This window comes from Grammomys surdaster, unplaced genomic scaffold, assembly GCF_004785775.1.
Source record: "Grammomys surdaster isolate TR1022 unplaced genomic scaffold, NIH_TR_1.0 343, whole genome shotgun sequence".
NCBI lineage: Eukaryota > Metazoa > Chordata > Mammalia > Rodentia > Muridae > Grammomys > Grammomys surdaster.
In genome coordinates, this window is record NW_021604762.1 from 3676184 (window position 1) to 3698514 (window position 22331).

A 22331-nucleotide genomic window follows, 5' to 3' on the forward strand; every position below is an offset into this window, starting at 1 on the left:
TTTCTTTCATAAGTTGCTTTTGTTCGTGGTACTTTATGATAGCCTACAAAAAGTAACTACTACACCCAGAATGAACAAGTCAATCTTTAGCACTCAAGGAAGAAAACACTGGGCACGACGACATTTTTTTTTTTTTCGAGACAGGGTTTCTCTGTGTAGCCCTGGCTGTTCTGGAACTCACTCTGTAGACCAGGCTGGCCTCGAACTCAGAAATCTGCCTGCCTCTGTCTCCCAAGTGCTGGGATTAAAGGCGTGTGCCACCACCGCCCGACTTTTTTTTTTTTTTTTTTTTTGACGATGACACGTCTATAATGCCAGCTCTCAAGAAGCTGAGGCAGGAAGATTACTAAGAATTCAAGGCTCAAGGCCAACCTGGATTGCATAGCAAAACTTGTCTGGAAAGAATAAAAAGGATTCTGGTTTTGGTTTACTGATTGATGTTTTTGTTTGTTTCAATGATGAAAACTCAATCCTGTGTCTCACGAATGCTGAGCGATACTCTCTACTGAAGCACATTCCTAACCTCTTCTTTCTTTTACTTCTTACTTCAAGAAAGAAGTAAGGATTTTAAAGGTCAGAGGCTCCCAAAAGATATCTCTCAGGAATCCTCAAGATCCTTTCAGAAAGTATAATTTTCATAATAATACTAAATTTCAAATTTTTTCATATTGCTGAAACATTATTTGCAGCCTTCATTGGATTGGTATTTACCCTGATGTTTCCTCAACAACCTTGGAGGACACCAAAACTTCAGATGTCCTATTTAGTACCACTCACTACATCCTTCACCTCCCCACCTTCACCTAAAGTTTCATATAGGAAATATCCTTGATAAAGCTGTAAATATTGTGTAATACATTTCAATCCTTGGATACACAGCTTTTCATATTCTACACACTAAAGTAGGAGATGGCTAGATCAAGGAAGGGCATGGCTGTGAGCTGCAAGGGAACTAGCCACTTACAAACAAGACATATTTCTTGAAGGAACAAATGACAAATGATGGTTACTTAATCTTGTGTATTTAGCAGTTATTTCCATGAAAATAAACAATAAACCTGTCACATCAAGGGAAAATCTGACAATATTTATTGTTAAATTATTCATTTTGGGCTTCTGAATTTTGCAAAACTGCTTCTACCGCTATAGGTTTAATAGCTTTCCAAGTTTAAAAAAAAAAAAAAAAGATGCTGAAGAGAATGGTAATATTAAAAAGAGCGATTCTTTGACAATGAACAATGAAATGTATAAACAATTGGGAGATCTTATAACTCAAGGAATAAATATTTTCCAAATGACTAATGCATGGTGTTTAAAGAAAATCTTGGACAGATGAAAGATTAGTTCAAAATATAAGGCAACTGGTCTTAATAAAAAGTATTAAAGCTTCCCTATTGTGGCTTCAATTCTATACTGCAATTAATCCTTAAGTAACTACCCTTAGGGGTACAACCATTTTGACTGTGGTGACAATTCCACATGTATATTAAACGTTATGTAATAATGTCAGTAGACAGAATCTCAATAATATAATTTTTAAAGGGGAACTACCATTTGTTGAGTTTCAGGGTGTCATAAAAAGACATGAGAAATTATCTGAAAAATCTTTGAAAACACTTTGCCTTTTCCAAACACCTACATGGACCCAGATACCACTGACAGCCTCAGGAAAAACAATGCATCACAAGAGGGTCAATACAGTAGGATATAAACAAATCCACCTGTTTTCCATTAAACAACACGTTACAGATATTTGTGAAAATATCATGTAGGCTAATCTCCAATTTTCAAAACCATTATTTTCATTTAAAATGTCATTTCAATTAACAGGTATACTGTCATTTTTTAATGCATTAAAAGTAACTATCTTTAAGTTTTTCAGTTTTACTTTCTAATTTGATAACTACTCATAAATATAACTCAAATTTAAGCTGAAAAACTACTACTAAAGATCAAATATTTCATCTAGCTATACAGAACTGAATAAATAATCTTCCTTTGAAGACTCTAAACAGGAAGATTATCATAAGCAGAATAGATTCCCTATTTATAATGTAAACAGATATCCAATTAAAATTAGTAATTTACAAAAAGATATGCTATGAAACAACTACATGATTATACCATGTGCTAGAAAGGAGGAAATAATGACATGCTCATATACACTTGAAAACACATAAATACTGGACAGAGACTTAATCTATAAAAGCAATCACCTGCATGTAAAAGAGAACAGAGACGATATAAAAAATGAGATAGAAAAGGGGGTGGCTGGGAAAACGGCTCAGTGAATAAAGTGCTTATCGCACACCTAAGAGGAACTATGTTCTATCCCCAACTGGCAATGGACTTTGTAATGCTGTAACTGGAAAAAGAAAGACAAGTAGACTCCTGAGGGTGACTAATCTGCAAGTGTATTCTAATCAGTGAGCTCCAGATGCCAAAATGAGACCCTGGAAGTAGGAGGGTATTATCACAGACCCTAAGGAACAACATTTAAGGTGACCTCTTGACCTACAGACACACAGACACACAGATCTATACATATGCACACACACAAAAAGAACAGGACTTTCTCAATGAATAACAAAAAGCATTTATATATCAATTCATTCAATGTTTTTCATTTAATCTATAAATTAATCCTAAATCAATATTAAGACATAGTAAGAATGTATTTTTCCTTTAATTTTTATTTTATTTTATGGGTCTGGTTATTTTACCTGTGTGCATGTCTGTATACCATGTATATGCCTGGTGCTTCTGGAGGACAGAAATAGATATCCGATCCCCCAGAACTGTAATTACAGATGCTGTGAGTCATCATGAGGATGCTGGGAATTGAACCCTGGGTCCTCTGGAACCAGCGCTCTTAACTACTGAGCCAACTCTCCAGTCCCTCGAATACACTTTCGACTTTTATATTTTATTTTGGTTTCAGAAACACAAAAAGCACAAATCTTCCCCTTTTATCAGATCTGATGCAGAACAGCACTGCTGGCAACTTAACCTGTAACAGAAGAAAAGGACTAATCAATCTGATTCCTAAGGCAAGAGGGGGGAATGAATATTTTATTCTGTTATTTGATCCAAGACCTCTATGGTTGAAGAGAACTTCTGATTCTCCCATTTCTACCTCCCACACACTGGACCTACATGCCTGGTTTTATGTGGTGCTGGAAATCAAATCCAGGTCCTCACATATGCTATGCAAGCACTCTAAAGACTGAACCACATCCTCAGCCCTAAGAAAGTATATTATAAATCAGTCATGATAAGTTCAAAACAGGGATAAAGTAAGCAATTACTGATTGCACACAGACACACACACCCCATAAGACCAGAAGTTATTTTATTAACTCTTTTACTTTTCAAACTTGCACTTACGGCTCAGTGGTAGAAAGAACCAGGCATTGTGCTCTATTCCTTCCTAAGCAACGAGGAGAAAGAAAGGTATACTATATCACAAATAAATCTCTGACTACATCAATTCAAATGAAGCAGCAGCTAATAAAATTCTTAAATTACTTCTGTCACCTTTTCTAATAATCCAACATTAAAGGGTATTATCTCCTCCCCCAATGACTAGCATCCCATGCTATCTCACAGCTACTGCTAGTATCTTTTTGTAACTGGTCTTTTGCTCCTTTGCAGGTTCTTTATTCCAACCTTCTTTCTCTACCCCCTTTCTTCCACTCTTTCAATCCCCTAACACTGGATAGGAGAGAAAAACAGATAGAGGGGGAAAGGGGGCAACATTATCATTAGACTACTTCCTGCTGATTTACAGCATCGAGTTGCTTGGGGTAAGCTTGATCTTTGCCTTCAGGTTATCTAATTTCTTATTTCTTCTTTGCATAGGACTACTCAACAGCAACCAACCAACATTCCTCTCCAAGTATGTACATATGCATATATGTAAACACACGCACACACTAAAAAGTTCCCAAGATTCCAAACAGCACACAATTGCCACTGGCAATATCACACCCATGCAAGAACACAATCTGAAATAGCCCCATATTCCATACCTGGGATTAAAATGAAAACATATTCCCATGATATTTCTGCTTTTTGAAGAAACCATAATTCCAAAATTTTCATTACATATTTTTATAAAGTTTTATTGAAAAACTGCTATTTACCCATTTACATAACTACAACTACTTTCATAATGCAAAGACAGAACTGAGTAGGTGCGAAGGCATATATAATATAGCCTGCAAAACCTAATATATTAGCAATCCAAGCCTTTAGAAAACACTTAAAATTTTTAATTTCACTAAAGATGAGAAACCTACTACAGAAGATCTTTATCACTGCTTATCAGTGGTTTTCAACCTTCCTAATGCTGTGACCTTTTAATACAGTTCATGTTGTGTGACCCCTCCAACCATAAAATTATTTTGTTGCTACTTCATAACTGTAAATTTGCTACTGTTGGGCTGGAGAGATGGTTAAGAGCACTGTCTGCTCTTCCAGAGGTCCTGAGTTCAATTCCCAGCAACCACATGATGACTCACAACCATCAGTAATAGGGTCTAGTGCCCTCTTCTGGTGTGTCTGAAGAGAGCAATGGTGGTATAGTCATATGCATAAAATAAGTAAATAAATCTTTAAATTTGCTATTGTTATGAATCATAATGTAATTATTAAACCCACAGGTTGAAAACCACTGGCTTAGTGTAAGAATTAAACTTTGCTGTTCATTCTGGCTCTAGAGGAAGGAAATAGAGAAAAAGAGAAGAAAAAGAGGGGAAAAAAAGGAAGAAAAAGAGAAAACAAGTTCCTCTAAAAATAAAACTCAGGGTTCCCAGGTGACAGTGGTACATGTCCTAAATTCCAGCATTCAGGAGGCAAAAGCAGGTGGACCTTTGTGAGCTCAAGGTCAGCCTGGTCTACTTGGAAAGTTCTAAGACACCTAGAGGTATACAAAGAAACCTTGCCTTGAAAAACAGAAACGCACCAGGCAGTGGTGGCGCACGCCTTTAATCCCAGCACTTGGGAGGCAGAGGCAGACGGATTTCTGAGTTCGAGAGTTCGAGGCTAGCCCGGTCTACAGGGTGAGTCCCTGTCTCGAAGAAAAAAAAAAAAAAACAGAAACACTTAAAAACAAAACAAAACCAAATAAAAACCTCAGGGTCACCCAGGATAGCAAGAACTATTCTCAACAATAAAAGAACTTCTGGGGGAATCACAATCCCTGACCTCAAGCTGTACTACAGTGCAATAGTGATAAAAACTACCTGGTATTGGTACAAGGAAGATCAATGGAATAGAATTGAAGACCCAGAAATGAACCCACACACCTATGGTCACTTGATCTTTGACAAAGGAGCTAAAACTGTCCAGTGGAAAAAGAACAGCATTTTCAACAAATGGTGCTGGTTCAACTGGAGGTCAGCATGTAGAAGAATACAAATCGATCCATTCTTATCTCTTGTACAAAGCTCGAGTTCAAGTGGATAAAGGACCTCCACATAAAACCAGATACACTGAAACTAATAGAAGAAAAGGTGGGGAAGACCCTCGAATACCTAGGCACAGGGGAAAAGTTCCTGAACAGAACACCAATGGCTTATGCTCTAAAATCAAGAATTGACAAATGGGACCTCATAAAATTTGAAAGCTTCTGTAAGGCAAAGGACACTGTCAATAGGATAAAACAGCAACCAACAGATTGGGAAAAGATCTTTACCAATCCTACATCTGATAGAGGGCTAATATACAATGTATACAAAGAACTCAAGAAATTAGATTCTAGACAACCAAATAACCTTATTCAAAAAATGGAGTACAGAGCTAAACAAAGAATTCTCAACTGAGGAAACTCCAAAGGCCGAGAAGCACCCAAAATATGTTCAATATCTTTAGTTATCATGGAAACACAAAGCAAAACAACCATGAGATTCCACCTCACACCAATCAGAATGGCTTAGATCAAAAATTCAGGTGATAGCAGATGCTGGCAAGGATGTGGAGAAAGAGGAACACTCCTCCATTGTTGGTAGGATTGCAAGCTGGTGGAACCACTCTGGAAATCAGTCTGTCGGTTCCTCAGAAAACTGGACATAGCATTACTTAAGGACCCAGCTATACCATTCCTGGGCGTATACCCAGAAGATGCTCTAACATATAACAAGGACACATGCTCCACTATGTTCATAGCAGCTTTATTTATAATAGCCAGAAGCTGGAAAGAACCCAGATGTCCTTCAACAGGGGAATGGATACAGAAAATGTGGTACATTTACACAATGGAGTATTACTCAGCTATTAAAAACAATGAATTAAAGAAATTCTTAGGTAAATGGGTGGAACTAGAAAATATCATCCTGAGTGAGGTAACCCAATCACAAAAGAACACACATTGTATGCACTCACTGATAACTGGATATTAGCCCAAAAGCTCGAAATATCCAAGATACAACTCACAGACCACTTGAAGCTCATGAACAAGGAAGACCAAAGTGTGGGTGCTTTGGCCCTTCTTAGAAGGGGTAACAAAATACTCATGGGAGCAAATATGGAGACAAAGCATAAGACAGAAACTGAAGGAGGGGCCGTCCAGAGACTGCTCCACCTGGGCATCCATCCCTTGTGCATTCACCAAAGGTAGGCACTGATATAGATGCCAGGAAGTGCATGCTGACAGGAGCCTAATATAGCTGTCTCCTTACAGGTTTGCCAGAGCCTGAAATATACAGAGGCGGAAGCTCACAGCTAACCATTGAGCTGATCATGGGGTTCCCAATGGAGGAGTGAGAGAGAAGACTGAAGGAGCTGAAAGGGTTTGCAGCCCCATGAGGAAAGCAACAATACCAACCAACCAGATCTCCCAGGGTCTAAACCACCAGTCTGGGAGCACATAGGGAGGGCCCCATGGCTCCAGCTGTATACATAGGGGAGGATGACAGCATCAGGCATAGGTGGGTGAGGAAGTCCTTGGTCCAGTGATGGCTGGACGCCCCAGTGTAGGGGAAATCGTGGGTGGGGAGGTGAGAGTGGGAGGGCGGGTGGGGGCATTTCCTTATAGAAGCAGGAGGAAGGGGGATGGAAAAGGGGGTTTCTGGGTGAGGAGGAAAGGAGATTACATCTGAAATGTAAATAAAATATCCAATAAAAAAAAAACCTCAGGGTCCACTATAAGTTATTACCTCCAGCAAATAGAGTATGGCTCTGTGTGTGTGTGTGTGTATGTATGTGTGTCTGTCTGTCCATCCCATAAATCAGATATAAAATCAAAAAAGGTTATACATAGAGATAGGGCTGGGCTGTTGATCTGAGTTCAATCCCTGGGACTTCCATAGTAGAAGAAAAAAATTCTTGCAAGGTGACCTCTGACCTCCACAAAGGCACTTACACACTTAAACACACACACATGCATACTAAATAAATGCAATAAACTTAAAAAGAACTGCTATGCAATCTATGTAAACAAAAGCCCTGCTATGCACATCAGATGAACACAGAAGCCATTTCACTACTATGACTATCACTGTTAAACATTACTCTCCAGGTGGGTATCCAACACTATTAGAGAGGAAAAAAATTAAAACCTGAAGGTAAAAATCTTGGTAAGTAGGTTAAATTATCACTGATTGCAAATATGACTGCATTCCTAGAAAAGTAACAGAACCAACCAAAATTGTTTTTTTTTTCTTTTGTTTGTTTTTTTGAGACAGGGTTTCTCTGTGTAACCCTGGCTGTCCTGGAACTCAGAGATCTACCCCCCTCTGTCTCCCCAGTGCACCACCACCACCACCCAGCTATAATATTAAAAATAAAAGTTGCCGGGCGGTGGTGGCGCACGCCTTTGATCCCAGCACTTGGGAGGCAGAGGCAGGCGGATTTCTGAGTTCGAGGCCAGCCTGGTCTACAGAGTGAGTTCCAGGGCAGCCCAGGCTACACAGAGAAACCCTGTCTCGAAAAATAAAAAAAAATAAATAAATAAAAATAAAAATAAAAGTTAGTAAAGTTTTGATACACACCAACAGCTTCTATGCATGTAACTATTAAGAAAACCTAATGAAGAGATCTGACCATGTAAATAAGCAATACTGAAAGACTGGCAGTCTGGTGAGTGATGGCATGCTAATCCATCAGGCCTAAAGCCACAGTTTAATCATGAGCACTGAAAAAAAAAAATTCAGGAAACCCAATGTCTAGAAAAATGAAAAAACTTCAAAAAAGAGTTATTTATAAGCTTAGTACGATATGATGAGTAAAATAAACTACCAACAAGGGCTGGAGAGATGGCTCTGCAGTCGAGAACACCAACTGCTCCTCCAGACAGCCAAGCACCCACACGGCAGCTCACAACGGTCTGCAACTCCACTTCCAGGGAACCTGATACTCTCTCACACACATACGTGTAGGCAAAATACCAATGCACCTATGCATATATACATACGTACATCAACAGTACTTTCATTGTGGTTTTAGCAAGCAGAAAGCCTAATCCAAAATAAGTGTGTAAAATAAGCAAGCAATAATTAAGCTCATAAAAAAAAAAGTAAACTAAGGATAGCTACGCCAGTGGTGGCCCACGCCTTTAATCCCAGCACTTGAGAGGCAGAGGTGGATTTCTGAGTTCAAGGCCAGCCTGGTGTACAGAGTGAGTTCCAGGACAGCCAGGGCTACACAGAGAAACCCTGTCTCGAAAAAAACCAAAAACCACAAAAACCAAAAAAAAAAAAAAAAAAGAATATCTACGCATAGTATTGTACAACTGAAATCTCATATGAAATAAATAATAAATAAATAGCCATAAATTCCTAAAATAGAAGAGATATAATAGTAAGTCTAAAACTACTATAATAAAAACTGTATTAACAGACCCAAGAATAGGTCAATGAATTCACATATGTTGTCTGCAGGGAGACACAAAACACTAAAATTCAATACAATCATGAAGCTAATTTTTCATATATTCAAAAATAAAATATAAAAGAGATACTATAGTAAAGGCAATAAAGTAGGCTCATATCTCAAATTTCATTATCATACATTCAAAATGGATAAAAGATGGAAATATAAAAAGTGAATTAATGAAGCAATTAGAAGCAGACACTGGGAAGCAAGCCAGAAGCCAGAAGCACACAGTGAGAGCAATTCTTTTTTTTTTTTTTTTGAGGCAGGGTTTCTCTGTGTAGCCCTGTCTGTCCTGGAACGCACTCTGTCACTCTGTAGACCAGACTAGTCTCGAACTCTCGAACTCAGAAATCCGCCTGCCTCTGCCTCCCAAGTGCTGGGATTAAAGGTATGCAGCACCACCACCCGGCCAATGAGAGCAATTCAAGCCATGAAAAAAAATTAATGAACATCACAAACTCTTAAGAGTCACGCAAGCATGTTTGCCTGTGTCTGTCCTAGAACTCAGGAGGCTGAGGCAAGAGGATTACTTTAAATATAAGCCTGCACTACACAGCAAGGTCCAGGCTAGCCAGCAACACAGTGAGAACTAAGAAAAGCTCGAGGGCTGGAAAGGGTTCAGAAGTTAATAGCCCTCCTCTTCTTCCAGACAAACTAGGTTCAGTTCCCAGCACTCACATTAGCAGCTCACAACCCACCAGGGGTCCAACACCCTCTCTGGCCTCCTCAAGTACTGAACTCAGGTGCAAGACATGCACATAAATAAAATATTTTTAAAAATTTAAAATGAAAAGGCAAGCTAACTGGTGGCACATGCCTATAATCCTGGTCTTCACGAGGCAGACACAGGGCTTGTGAGGCAACTCCGCAGGTAAAGGCACCTGCTGCTGCCAAGCATCAGGACTTGCATTCAATCCCCAGGACCAACATGGTAGAAGAAAACCGTCTCCTCCAAGTTGTCCCTTAAGTACCACCCACATGCCATAGCATCCAAAGCAATGGACACAGATGAGGACGGACAGACACAAAGACACAGACATACACACATTCACACACTCACACTCACGTACATCCTCCAAATTGACACTTAAGTACCACCATACATGCCACAGCATGCATAGCAATAGACATGGATGGGGACAGGGAGACACACACTGACTCACACTGAATGAATGAATGAATGAATGAATGAATGAATGAATGAATGAATGAATGGAATTTTTAGAAAGTTTAAGACCAGGTGTGGCACTGTTCTCCTTTAATCCCACCACTCAGGAGGCAGAGGCAAGTAGGTATCTCTGAGCCAGCCTATATAATGTATGAGTTCCAAGCCAGGCAAGGCTACATAGTGAGACCCTGCCCTCCCCACCTCTAAAAAGCAACATATTTTCAAGAGACATAGTCAAGATGACCGCTCCAGTTGGCATGTTGCTATAGGCTTTTATATCCCAACACTCAGGAAGCAGAGGGAGGTGGCTTTGTGTGAGTTCGTAGTCTACACAACAAGTTTCAGACCAGCTAGACTTATGTGATGAAACTTTATGTCAAAAAAGGATCACTCAGGGCTGGAGAGATGGCTCAGCGGTTAGGAACACTGATTGCTCTTCCAGAAGTATGAAATCACAGAGTTAAGCTGAGATCACAGTACTGAAGATCCTGCATCTTTGGCAAGAAGTTTTAATGTAATTTTAAGAAAATATTACCTAATTCATATTTTAATTCTTTTTAAAGATGTATTTTATATTAATGTATCTCTCACATGTGAGTGTTTTGCCTCCAAGTATGTATGTGTACCACATGCATGCCTGGTACCCATGAAACAGATTTCCATTTTTGTTTATTTGTTTGGGTTTTCTGTTGGGTTTTTTGGTTGGTTGGGTTGGATTGGTTTTGGTTTTTCAAGACAGAGTTTCTCTATGTAGCCCTGGCTACCCCAGAACCCTATCTGTAGAGTAGGTTGGCCCTGAACTCACAGAAATCTCCCTGCCTCTGCCTATTCCTCTGCCTCCCAAGTACTGGGATTAAAGGCGTGCACCACCAGAGCCTGACATAATTTATATTTTTAAAAAATATCTCTGCGTCCACGTGAAGAAGAAAATGGAAACTGAGCAGCCACTAGGAAGCTCGGCAGTGATGTAAGAAATAACTAAGACCAGAGTAGCTTACACTAGAATTACACAGACTTGCCAAAGGAAAGTGGTAAACTTACATGAACTATTGGTGATTAGTTTATACTTTTTTCATTTATTTTCATTTTAATTAAGTAAAATGACTTTTAATTAGCATTTGTCTAAATGTGTGTCTGCACCACATTTGCACAATGCCTGTGGAAGCCAAAAGGGGGCATCGGATCCCCTGGGACTGGGATCAGTTTTGAGCTGCCATGTGAATGCTGGGAACTGAAATCAGGTCCTTTGGAAGAATAGCCAGTGTTCTTAACTAGTATCCATGATTCCTGCCCCTTGTTCTGTATTTTAATGGTACTTAGGATTGAATCCAAGGCCTCACACATGCTAGGAAAGCACTCTACAACAGAGCATTTTCTTTGCTTGGCACCAGGGTATCTTTGTCTCTTTACAGTATTTCCCTCACCTAAGCCTCTGCCTGTAAGAAATGTTCTAAGGTTCAGTCACTAACACTCTTTTTCTCTAATCATATTCACTCTAATGGTGACTTTATCCTTATCCAGACAACTTTATCAACTTTATCATCAATAATTCCCAATTGTGCCAGGTGGTGGTGGCACATACCAGGCAGGCGAATCTCTGTGAGTTCGAGGTTGGTACACCTTCTTCTAAACTCAAACTCATATTATACTACTGGATTGGACAGCAAATATCTCAAACAGACCAAGATGGAGTTCCTAGCCTACCTTCTCCAAATTTGTGCCTCTTAAGTTGGTCTTCTCTATTTGAGATGATGGCAACTCTATTACTGAAACTGCTCAGTGATAAACTTGAAAAGACAGATACCCATGACCTCTCTTTTTCTCAAGAACACTCCAAGTATGTCTGCCAATCCCCATTCTTCCTTCAAATTATATCCACACACCTGGGGCTGTGTGTAGTGGCACAACCTTCCCTTAGAAAAAAGAAAAAGACATACAAAATGTAACTAGGGAGCTGAAGATACAACAGTTGGTAGACTGGTTGCCTAGCAAGTAAAAAGCCCTGGGCAAGATCCCAAGTACCATAAAAATTGGAAACTGGAGGTGGTGGTGCAAGCCTGTAATCCTAGCATGGGAAGGAGGGCCGTATTCCAAGGTCATCTTCTGCTACATAGTGAGTGTGAGACCAGCCTGAATTATATAAGACCCTGCTTAAAAAATAAACAAAAAATAAAAATAAAATTTTGTTATTCTCAATCAGAAATCTAGAACTCTAAATTGAAAATCTAGAATTCATCTTTAAAAAAATCAATTACAGGTTTAGCTCAGCTGATAAAGACTGCTTGCCTATCAATCACACACCCAGTACCACATAAACAAATGAAGTGGTCCATGCCTGTAATCCCTGTACCCAGGGGGACATGGGAGCATCAGAAGGTCAGAGTCATCCTCAGCTACACAGTCAGTTGAAGACCCTATCTCAAAAGAGGGAAAGTTGGGATTGGAATGATCAGAAAGATGGCTCAGATGGTAAAGGTGCTTGCTGCCCAACCTGACCACCACAGTTGAATTCCCAGAACCACAGAGAGAGTCAACTCTTACTTCAAGTTGTCATCTGAATCCAACTCATTCTGTGGTGCTAAAATATTTTTTAATTTTTGAATAATACTCAGCAAGTATGATATGCTTTTATACTTCCTCTCCCATCTTTGATATTTTTTAATTCACGATATTTACTTTACAGTTATAAACATATTTTAAAGAATATTTACAATTATAAAAATACTTACTGATTCCAAACAGTTCAAACTTCTAAGCTCGGGTCCTTCTAAGAAAAGTGACTCATAAAATGATGTCTCCTCCAAGTCTTAGTTATAAAAGTCAGCTATAAAATGGCAGGACGGGTGTGAGAAAAGACCTGTCTTAACTGTCCTATGCTTAATAAGATTAATGTTAAATTCTTTAACATTTAAGCATGTTTTATAAGCCATAAATGATATACAAGTATGAGTTAGGTGTCCACAATGTACTATGGGGATATCTGAAATGGAACAGAAGCTGTTCTGTTTTAAGAGCAACAGAGCTCAACACAGTATTCAGTTCTAACCTTAAACTTTAGAGTCAAACCGGCTTCTCCACTTGTTACACCTTGAACAAGTCACTCACTCTGAGTCACATCTATAAATGGAAATAATAGCAACTTGGCACAGTAACTTTGTAGACTAGAGATTATATACATATACATGTAGTGTTCCTGTGGGAAAAATCTAAGGAAGGATTTTTTTAAAGACTATTTCATTATTTTTAATTTTCCTGTGAAGACCAGTAGTCGATCCCCTGGATCTAGAGTTACACATGGTTGTGAGCCACCCAATATGGGAACTAACTCTGTCCTCAAAAGCAGCATGTGATGCCAGGCAGAGGCGGTAGCAAGCAGGGTTACAAGGAAAAACCCTGTAGGGGAGAGAAGATTCAACAGTCTGTGCTCCTAACTGCTGAACCATCTCTCTAGCCTCACAAAGACTTCTTTTTAAAGATTTATTTTTATTTTATGTGTGCAACTGCACTGTGTATGTTCCTGATGTCTGCAAAAGCCAAAAGATCCCCTGGGTACTAGCTCCCCTGGGACTAGAGTTACAAATGGTTATAAACCATGAAGTGGATGCCAGGATCCAAACCAAGGTCCTCTATAAGAGCAATGAGTGTTCTTAACCACTGAGCCACCTACCCAGCCCCAAAGGCACTACTTTTATTTTTATTTATGTGTACGGGTGTTTTGCTTACATGCATCTCTATACAAACCATATGCATGCCTAGTGCCACGGAAGCCAGAAGACAATGGATCTCCAGGAACTGAAGTTACAAACAGTTATGAGGTACCAATGGAGGTGATGTGAATCAAATCCAGGTACTCTGGAAAACCAACCGATGTTCTTAACTGTCAATCCCTTTCTCCAGCTCTCAAGAACATTTTTATTTTGTTGTCATTTCCATCTATATCTATGGTGAAATCTTAAGGAGGCATTTTTCAATTGAAGTTCTAGTCTCTCCAATGATTCTAGCCTGTGTCAAGTTGACATTAAACTAGCCAGCACTGATACCTAGTGTTGGCAAGTATCTAGAATAACAAACTTTTGTAATACTGACAGGAGTGCAAATCTGCTTCAGAAGTATCTACTAAATGTAGATTTGAATTTTTCAAAGATCTACTTTAAAAAAAAAAAAAAAACACTGTTCTTTTTATTTATTTTTTATTTATGAGTACACTGTTGTTGTCTTCAGACACACCAGAAGAGGGCATCAGATCCCATTACAGATGGTTGTGAACAACCGTGTGGGTGCTGGGAATTGAACACATGACCTCTGGAAGAGCAGTCAGTGCTCTTACCCATTGAGCCATCTCTCCAGCCCCAAAGACCTACTTTTAATGATGGTTCTTAAATGCTTCAACCTCCCTTCTAGCCCACCACACACCAGAAGTAGTAGAAAAAGAAAGGTTATTAGAACATGGGGGCCATGGATCTGTTTAGAAATTGCTCTTTGGAGCAAATCCCATCTGTGTTGTCAGCAAATCAACAGTTCAGTTCACAGGTCAGCAGCAGCAGCTCAATCCACTTGCAAACACTTTCACAAATACACCAGCAGTCCAATTCAGTAGTGTTGGAATAGCAACTCTGCATGACCTAGCAGAGACAGCTAGACCTCAACATGGGTCAGCAAGAGGAACCAGGACCACCAGGGATGCCAGAAGTTCTAGGTTGTGCCTCTCTCAGTGAAGTGGAGATTAGCAAAGACACACGATCAAGAAGCATTGTAAAGCCAGCTATGCAAGCAAGACAATCCAAGCCCCAGTCATTGTCCGTTGGGTCCTATTTATACTCCCTCCAAACATCACATGTCCTCCAACGGTCTTGCCTCACCACGTGTCTTGCCTCAACATGTCAGTCTGTCTCAGTAAAACGCCAGTGTGTCTGTATCAGCTGACACCACTCTGCCAATCAGTTTGAGACCACAGAAGTGGCAAAAAGCTACAGGAAGTTTTTTACTGTTGTTTCTCTCTATGGAGTCTCAACAAATGGAGTTCTACAAAGCATGTAAGGCGAATCAATACATGTGTGTTGTCAGCAAAGAATCACTCATCACATGTCCTTTCACCTGCTTACTTTAGCAAATTAGCCTTTCACTTGTGTCTGCTTCAGAAACACAGTCCACGTATTTGGCCCAGCAAAACACCACCCAACACAACTGACTTAATATACATATACCATAACCTAATAATTTTTCTCTCAATTATATAACCAGGAAAAGTCACAAATACATCCACCTAAAACAAATATAATAGTTTTAAAGTATTCACAAAAGAAAAAAATATTAAAAATGAAGTGTCCATCAGTAATAAAAATGGATAAACCAAGGTGTATTCACTTAATAAAGTAATGAGAACAAATTTATCTCACAAATGTAAAGTTAAGCTAAAGAATTTCAATGAAGTACATCAGTGTTGGGGCATTCATGAAGACCTGGCTGCCCTTTGTCCTTCTCCTGGGCATTATCCTGACTTAATCTAGTCGTCAACCTTTGGTGATGGCCTTCAAATGATCCAAGCCCCACCAGGCCCCCAAGCAAGCCCCAAGTTTGGTCCCAGATTCTTTATCCTCACCCTCAAAGGCAGAGCTGCCTCCTAGGTTAGAAGCAGGGACAGGGCTTGAGACAGAAGTGCTGAGGTTGAGTACAAGACTGTCTGCTTGTGACTCACTGACCACTTAGAGTAGAGTCTCCTTGTCCTCTCTCCCTGGGCTTGTGACCTCATCCTTGTGGCATCTCCACTGCCTTCCTGGGAAGGCCTTCCCTCCCTTACTTAGAACACCAACTGCCACTGTCACTGGTTTGCTTCTGCCATGCCCAGGTCACAATGAGGACAAAGACCCACTAGCTAAAGCAGTGTCCAAAGCTGGGTTTGAAGCTGCTTTTTGGCTGGTAGTCATGTCCCAAAGTGGGGTATGGTGTTCTGAGAAGTGGTGTGAGCCAAGAGACGTGAGGCCTTCTCTGCTAGCCTAGAATGGACTAGAAGGCCTGGCTGGGCTTTTCCTGTGTCTGCTAGAGCTTCACTACCATAGTGTGTACCCATCGCCCCTGCCAGCAAGATCAATGGGCCCCCTATATAGAACAGGCAAGGTGAAACCCATTTGTTTCCAGCCTAGAAAGTCCTTGTGCTAGTTAGTGATAGAACTCCTTAGATCTAAAGTATGAAAAGCCCATCAGAGCAGCTGGTGCCACCATGGAGCAGATGGATCTATTTCATATTGTTGGAATGGAACCTGTGCATCCCGCCTCACCCCTGGTCCACAGGCTGCTTTGTAAGAGACTCCTTGGCAGGAAATAAAGTTTCAAGTCAAAAGAAAGAAAGAAAGAAAGAAAGAAAGAAAGAAAGAAAGAAAGAAAGAAAGAAAGACAGAAAGGAAGGAAGGAAGGAAGGAAGGAAGGAAGGAAGGAAGGGGGAGAGAAAGAAAGGAAGAGAGAGAGAGAGAGAGAGAGAGGGAGGGAGGGAGGGAGGGAGGGAGGGAGGGGAAAGGAGAAAGAGAGAAAGAAAAAATGAACATGGTACAAGAATATAAGAAACACGGGTAAACTAATGTTTCCTATGCCGGGTGCAGGTTAGAGGAGTGTGTCAGCTTTGAGAAAGCGCATCTAGCTATTCTATTTTTCTTCCCATGTCACATAAGGGGCACCCAGGGATGGAGTGTGGGGCTGAGACACTGTCTCACTGCATAGCTCCAATTGTTCTCAAACTATGTAGATCAGGGTGGCCTTGAACACGGAAACCCACGTCACCTGCCTCTGCCTCAGAGAATGTTTACACTTAACATTTAATAGGTCTACTACTGGTATTAAGATTTCTAACTCTTTCCTACTGCCTATATTATGCTCAAACGCCTGACTACACTCCTATGTCACACACACTGTTCTTTAGAATTTAAACATCAATAACTCTGTGCATGTGCATCTCTATTGTCCATACTCACTACTTGCTAATTCACCCACTGTGTTTTCTCATTACTGTGAGAATACCAGACAAGAAGTAACCTAGAGGAAGAGGGTTTGTTTTCACTTCCAGTTGCAAGGGATATTCTATCAGAAGGAAGAAAACTGGTGGCAGGAGTTGGAGGCAGCTGGTTGCATTACATCCCAGTCAGGAATAGAAAGCAATAAATAGGCATCAGCTCTCCTTCTCCTTTCCATGCTATACAGAACCCTAGCACAAGCAAGGCACTCAACCTAGATAAGCCAGGCCAAGAGTTGAGATCCTGTCAAACTGCTAATAAACAGTAAATATCACATCCATTATATACCAAACACTTTTAACATTCCTTTACATAAAGGTTTGCTGAGAATCTATGTAAAACACGTACTTCAGACCTCTGAGACAGCTCAGCAGGTAAAGGCACTTACACCCAAATGTGTCAACTTGAGTTTGGCTCCCAAGACACACATGGTAGAAAAAAAGAATGACCTCCCACAAGTTGTCCTCTGCCTTACCACATGCTTCATAGCATGCCTGCCTACACACCTGTACACAAATTAAATAAAATGTAACCATTTAAAACATTTTTTAATTTGTGGTATCAAAAACAAAACAATTTCCTAGCTTCAATGAGTCCATAACCTTACATACAAATAATAAAAGCAAAAAAACACACTCCAGGTGTTACAGGGACACAAACACAAAAAGGAAAGGTACGAAGTAGGTCTCTTTGAGTATAAACATTCCCTAGAGAACGAGAAGAAGCTTTCCTGTTAAGGGCATTTTCACAGAGGAAGCAGTCTGAGAAAAAGGCACAGAGCTAAAAAAACAGCATGCTATAGTTTAGGAAGCAATGAACAGCTGCTAAATGTTACTTGAGGCTAGTAACACCAAAATGGGGCCAGAGAGGGGTCAGCTGATCTGAAGACAGAAGACAGATGAGTAATCAAAGGATTTCAACCTTATCCAAAAGGCAAGGATCAGTGAGGAAGTGATCCAAGGAAATGATTCTTTCAAAAGATTATTGAGAAAGTAGTCAGAGAGTGGAATTAAAGGGATAAGGGAGAAAAAATCTGCTTAGTATACAACATTAATTGTCCTGACAGAAAATATAAGAGACTAAAACAATGAAACAGAAGCTATACCTACATGGGTGTGGTGGCACATGCCTTTAATTCCAGTACTCAGGAGGCTGAGGCAGGAAGATCTCTCTGAGTTTCCAGCCTAGCCTGGTCTACATAGCAAGTTCCAGGACAGCTAAGATTATACAGAGATGCTGTCTCAAATAAATTCTTTTAAAAAAAAAAATTTAAACTTGTTTTTAATTAAAAAAAAAAAAGCTATATCTAGTCTGGAAGAAAACTATACAAATTACTGTTGCCTTTAACTCCAACACTGGCGGGAGAATTTCTGAGAGTTCCAGGGCAGCCAAGGTTACAGAGCAAGACCTTGGGTTTTTTTTTTAATTATTTATACACACACACACACACACACACACACAACACATATACACATACACATGTACTGGTCACACTGACCTCCCTGGTTAGCAGATTCTTTTTATAAAAAGGGCCAAATAGTAAGTATTTGAGGCTTATGTTCCACATACAACTCTACTCTTTGTTTTTTGAGACAGGGTCTCTCTGTGCCTGGTCTATGTAGCAAGTTCCAAGACAGCTAAGACTACACAGAGTTCCAGGCTTTCCAGGAGCTCAGCATTAGACCAGGCTGACCTAGTAGAATTTACAAACATACACCTGCCTCTGCCACACCTGGCTTTTTGTGTTGTTTTTTAGACAACCACTTAAAAATTAAAACATCGAGCTCCAGGGTGGGATCCAATCCCTCTCGCTTCAGAGGGTACCTGCACTCATGCGCACACAGTCCCCCCCCCACAGATAATAATAATAAATCTTTTTTTAAAACAAAATTTAGCTAATGAATTTTTTTTCTTACTGTTTACAGGGTGCACTTGGGATGTGAGCCACAGTCTGGTCATCCTTGCTGCACACTGGTGAGGAAATGAGGATTAACCTTCCTATGAGATTAGTTTTCCTAAAATGTTACCTGCATCATATTAATACCCAAGTCTAAAACCTCCATCAGTGCACCTTGCCGAGTTAAGTCCAATTCCTACAGTACCTAATTCATAGGCATTTCCAGCTCCAACAGCAATCCAGGCTTTCAAACTATACCCATGAGAACTGACCTTCATTCTTACTAAGCTGAATTCGCTACACTTTCCTGCCTCTGATTCTGTATGCTGTTCCCCAGTCCTATGTTCTTTCCTCCTGTTCTAAACTTGACTAAATATCCTTCCTTCAGAGCACAACTGAAATCCTACATGACTCCACCCTCCTGAGAACATGTAAATGCACTATCTCAACCTAACAGATACTTAACTGCTTCTCTGAAGTTAGAGTTTACCTCAAACCAAGAGGGGACGCAGAAGTTTATACCCGCCCGGCTCATCCACTGGATCTAACAACATATAACAACAGGTAAATAAGAAAAGACATGTGTATGAGTGCATGTAATATAAATGTACAATTTTTTCTTACTGAAATAGCTAGTTAACCGAAGTCAATGCGGCTTGCTTACCCTTATTTCTTTCAATAACTGAATACTTTCTATGTGTACAACCTGATCACTGGAAAAGACACAAAATGACAACAAACATATCTTTCCTACTCCTCAGCTTTTTATTGGCTTGTTGTCTAGAGAAACAATAGCACAATACAAATAAAAACTCCCAATAGTAGGCCATTATTTCAACACAGATACACTATCATAACCTACAGACACAGTTATCAGACCAACTTCACATTACATACCCTACCTATAAGTTTGTTTCACTCGTCTTAAGGATACAAATTGCACTTCTAAAACTAAACTGCTTTAAGTTGACCCTAATTTCCTCAATATCAGTCAAATTAAAAAAGACTGGTGGTGCAGTGCCTTTGATCCCAGCACTGGGAGGCAGAGCCAGGTGGATCTCTGTGAGTTTAAGGAAGTTCCAGTACAGCCAGGGTAACACAGAGAAACTCTGGGGGAATCTCACACACCCCAAAAAAGCCATACACCTGAATTCCAGTAAAGTAATTCACCCAGATTTAATTCACCCAGATTTTAGGGAAGATTATACTTACCTGTATCAACACTTTTAAAGAAATAGCCCATGCTTATTTACTAATAAGTATCTACAGCCAGGAGGTTTTGACCAGATTATAGGCTATATCTTGTATTTTAAACTCTAAGGAATTCTAAGACCAAAAGTGTGAACTGTACCCAATTTTCCTACCCATACATATGTCTAACAATCTAAAACTTCTCTAGAATACTTGCCCACATTCCAATGCAAGCTACAACAAAAGCTTAAAACATGTGTAACAAATGCGTAGAAACACACACACAAAAAGAAAATGCCAAAAGAGAACCATGAATATGAAAAATGTGACTTTCTAATTCTCCAAAACATACTGGGGAAAAAGATTATTTACAAGCCTTCTATTTAACAATAAGTAATATCAATAGTGTATTGGTTATAGAAGAACAAACTCAGGAGCCAGAGACCTGGCTTAGTCAATTCCTATTTTACCACAGGCCTAGTCTAGGGTGCAGCACTAAATTTCTCTTTCCCCATATACTGACACAAGAACAGCTTAACTGACATTTTCAGGTTGTGAGAACTGATTAAAAGTCTATGAAGTACTTCAGGAACAAGAAGGGAACCCACTGTAGCCATAAAATGTCATATTTATCTAATGCAAAAACTACAGCTACCTGTTAGCCGTGGTTCCAAACCTAACCCTGTTAATTCTTTTGTGTCTTAGCAGGGCAAATCCGCTGTGGACCAGCAAGGTGCATGTACTTCAGGAGCTGATTGAACAATCTCAGAAAAAAAAAAAAAACCTGCCTTCCAGACTTTCCCTTTTCCCAAAAGAATCGTGTCACACTATCCTTCCCTAGTACTTGCAGAGGAAAACATGAAGGTTAAGTTGAGAAGCCCATATGGCCTAAAGACCAACAGGAATCACGGAGGAACTTTTCTTTGTTACCAAAGCAGAAATGTGACCCCTGAAAATAATCTCAGAAAACAATCCTTGTGAAGAGAGTTGTGCTAGAGGGAAACGGCCCTACTCTTTCTTACCTAAAGAACTACACAAAGTGTAGTTTTGAAGAAAGTGCAGACAAAATTTTCTCAAAACGTAAGTTAAACTAGGCAGGTTGTCCAGCACCTGCTCGGTGCTGAACACTGGGTATTAAAGAGGTTGCTCAGGAAAAGTGCTGATGCCATCTCCAGCTGTCCCTGAGTGACAGTAACAATGCAAACACTGACAAAAGAGCTAGGAGGCCACCCAGAGCCCCTGCCTGGCAGTAGCTCTGCCCGAGCCTCCACGTACAAAGCGACAAATCCCCGAGAGGCCCTGGTCTGACAGATCTTCCAAGCGAGACCAGGAGTAGCAACATGAGGAATAGGGAGAAAAGTACTGCCTGTCACTCCTAACAGGGGCGCGGGGTGCCTCAAGGGTAGGGGCAAAAGCTGCGGTCCCCTCGGCCAGTCCCTGGCACGAGGACCGCGCCAACTCGTCCTTCCCCACTGCAAAGGCCATCCGCGGAGCCGCGCAGCCCGCGCTCGCCCCGGTGCGGTCCGGCCGACAACTCCTCGCCCAACTCCGCGGGCGCCAGGCCGCCGGCCCGAGCGAGCGCCGGGTGGGGGAGGCGGCGCGGCCCGGCCCGCTCCCTCGGCACGCGGTCCGCGCCCGCCGCTCGCCGCCCTCCGCCCAAGTCCCCGCCCGCCGGGCCCGGGCTGCCCAGCCCGACCGCCCCGGTGGCCTTGCGCCCTACCTGAGGCGGTGTACCAGCTCCCGGCGTGGCTGGCTTCCCGGCAGACCACTCGGTTGGACATCTTGGTGCCTGTGCCGCCTATGGTGCACGAGGATGAATGAGGAGGCGGCGGCGGCGGCGGCTCCGCGAGGGGACGAGACGCCGCGGGCCCAGCCCAGGAGGAGGCGGCCGCGGGGAGGGGACCGGCCCGGCCCAAGAGGAGGAGGAGGAAGAGGAGGAGATGGCAGCCGGGGCGGAGGGCGGCAACAATCACCACAAACTCCCCCGGCAGCCGGAAGATGAGGCCCACGGCGGCTTAACCCGAGCCGCGCGGCCGCGGAGTCGCCGCCGCTGCCCTGACCGGGCTGCTTCCGCGAGCCGCCCCGGGCCCCGCCGCGCGCGGCCTGCCGAGCCTCCCGCTGACCCCACCCCGGTGACTCCGCGCCCTCCCCCACCCGCCCCGCCCCCACCGCCAGGCCTCCCTCCTGCCGCGCGCCCGCC

At 41.4% G+C, this 22331-nt stretch overlaps 1 protein-coding gene across 2 annotated transcripts in view; it reads right to left on the reverse strand.

The window, feature by feature from the left end:
• Positions 1-22331, reverse strand: part of Memo1 (mediator of cell motility 1) — an 84019-nt gene that overhangs the window by 61333 nt on the left and 355 nt on the right. Inside the window, exon 2 of one of the 2 annotated variants that reach the window (XM_028778983.1) lies at positions 21852-21929. In XM_028778983.1, the coding sequence (XP_028634816.1) occupies positions 21852-21912 (61 nt within the window). In that variant the 5' untranslated portion in view covers positions 21913-21929. Of the gene's footprint in view, positions 1-21851; positions 22018-22331 lie in introns of those variants that run through there. The other variant, XM_028778982.1, reaches the window with a different exon arrangement.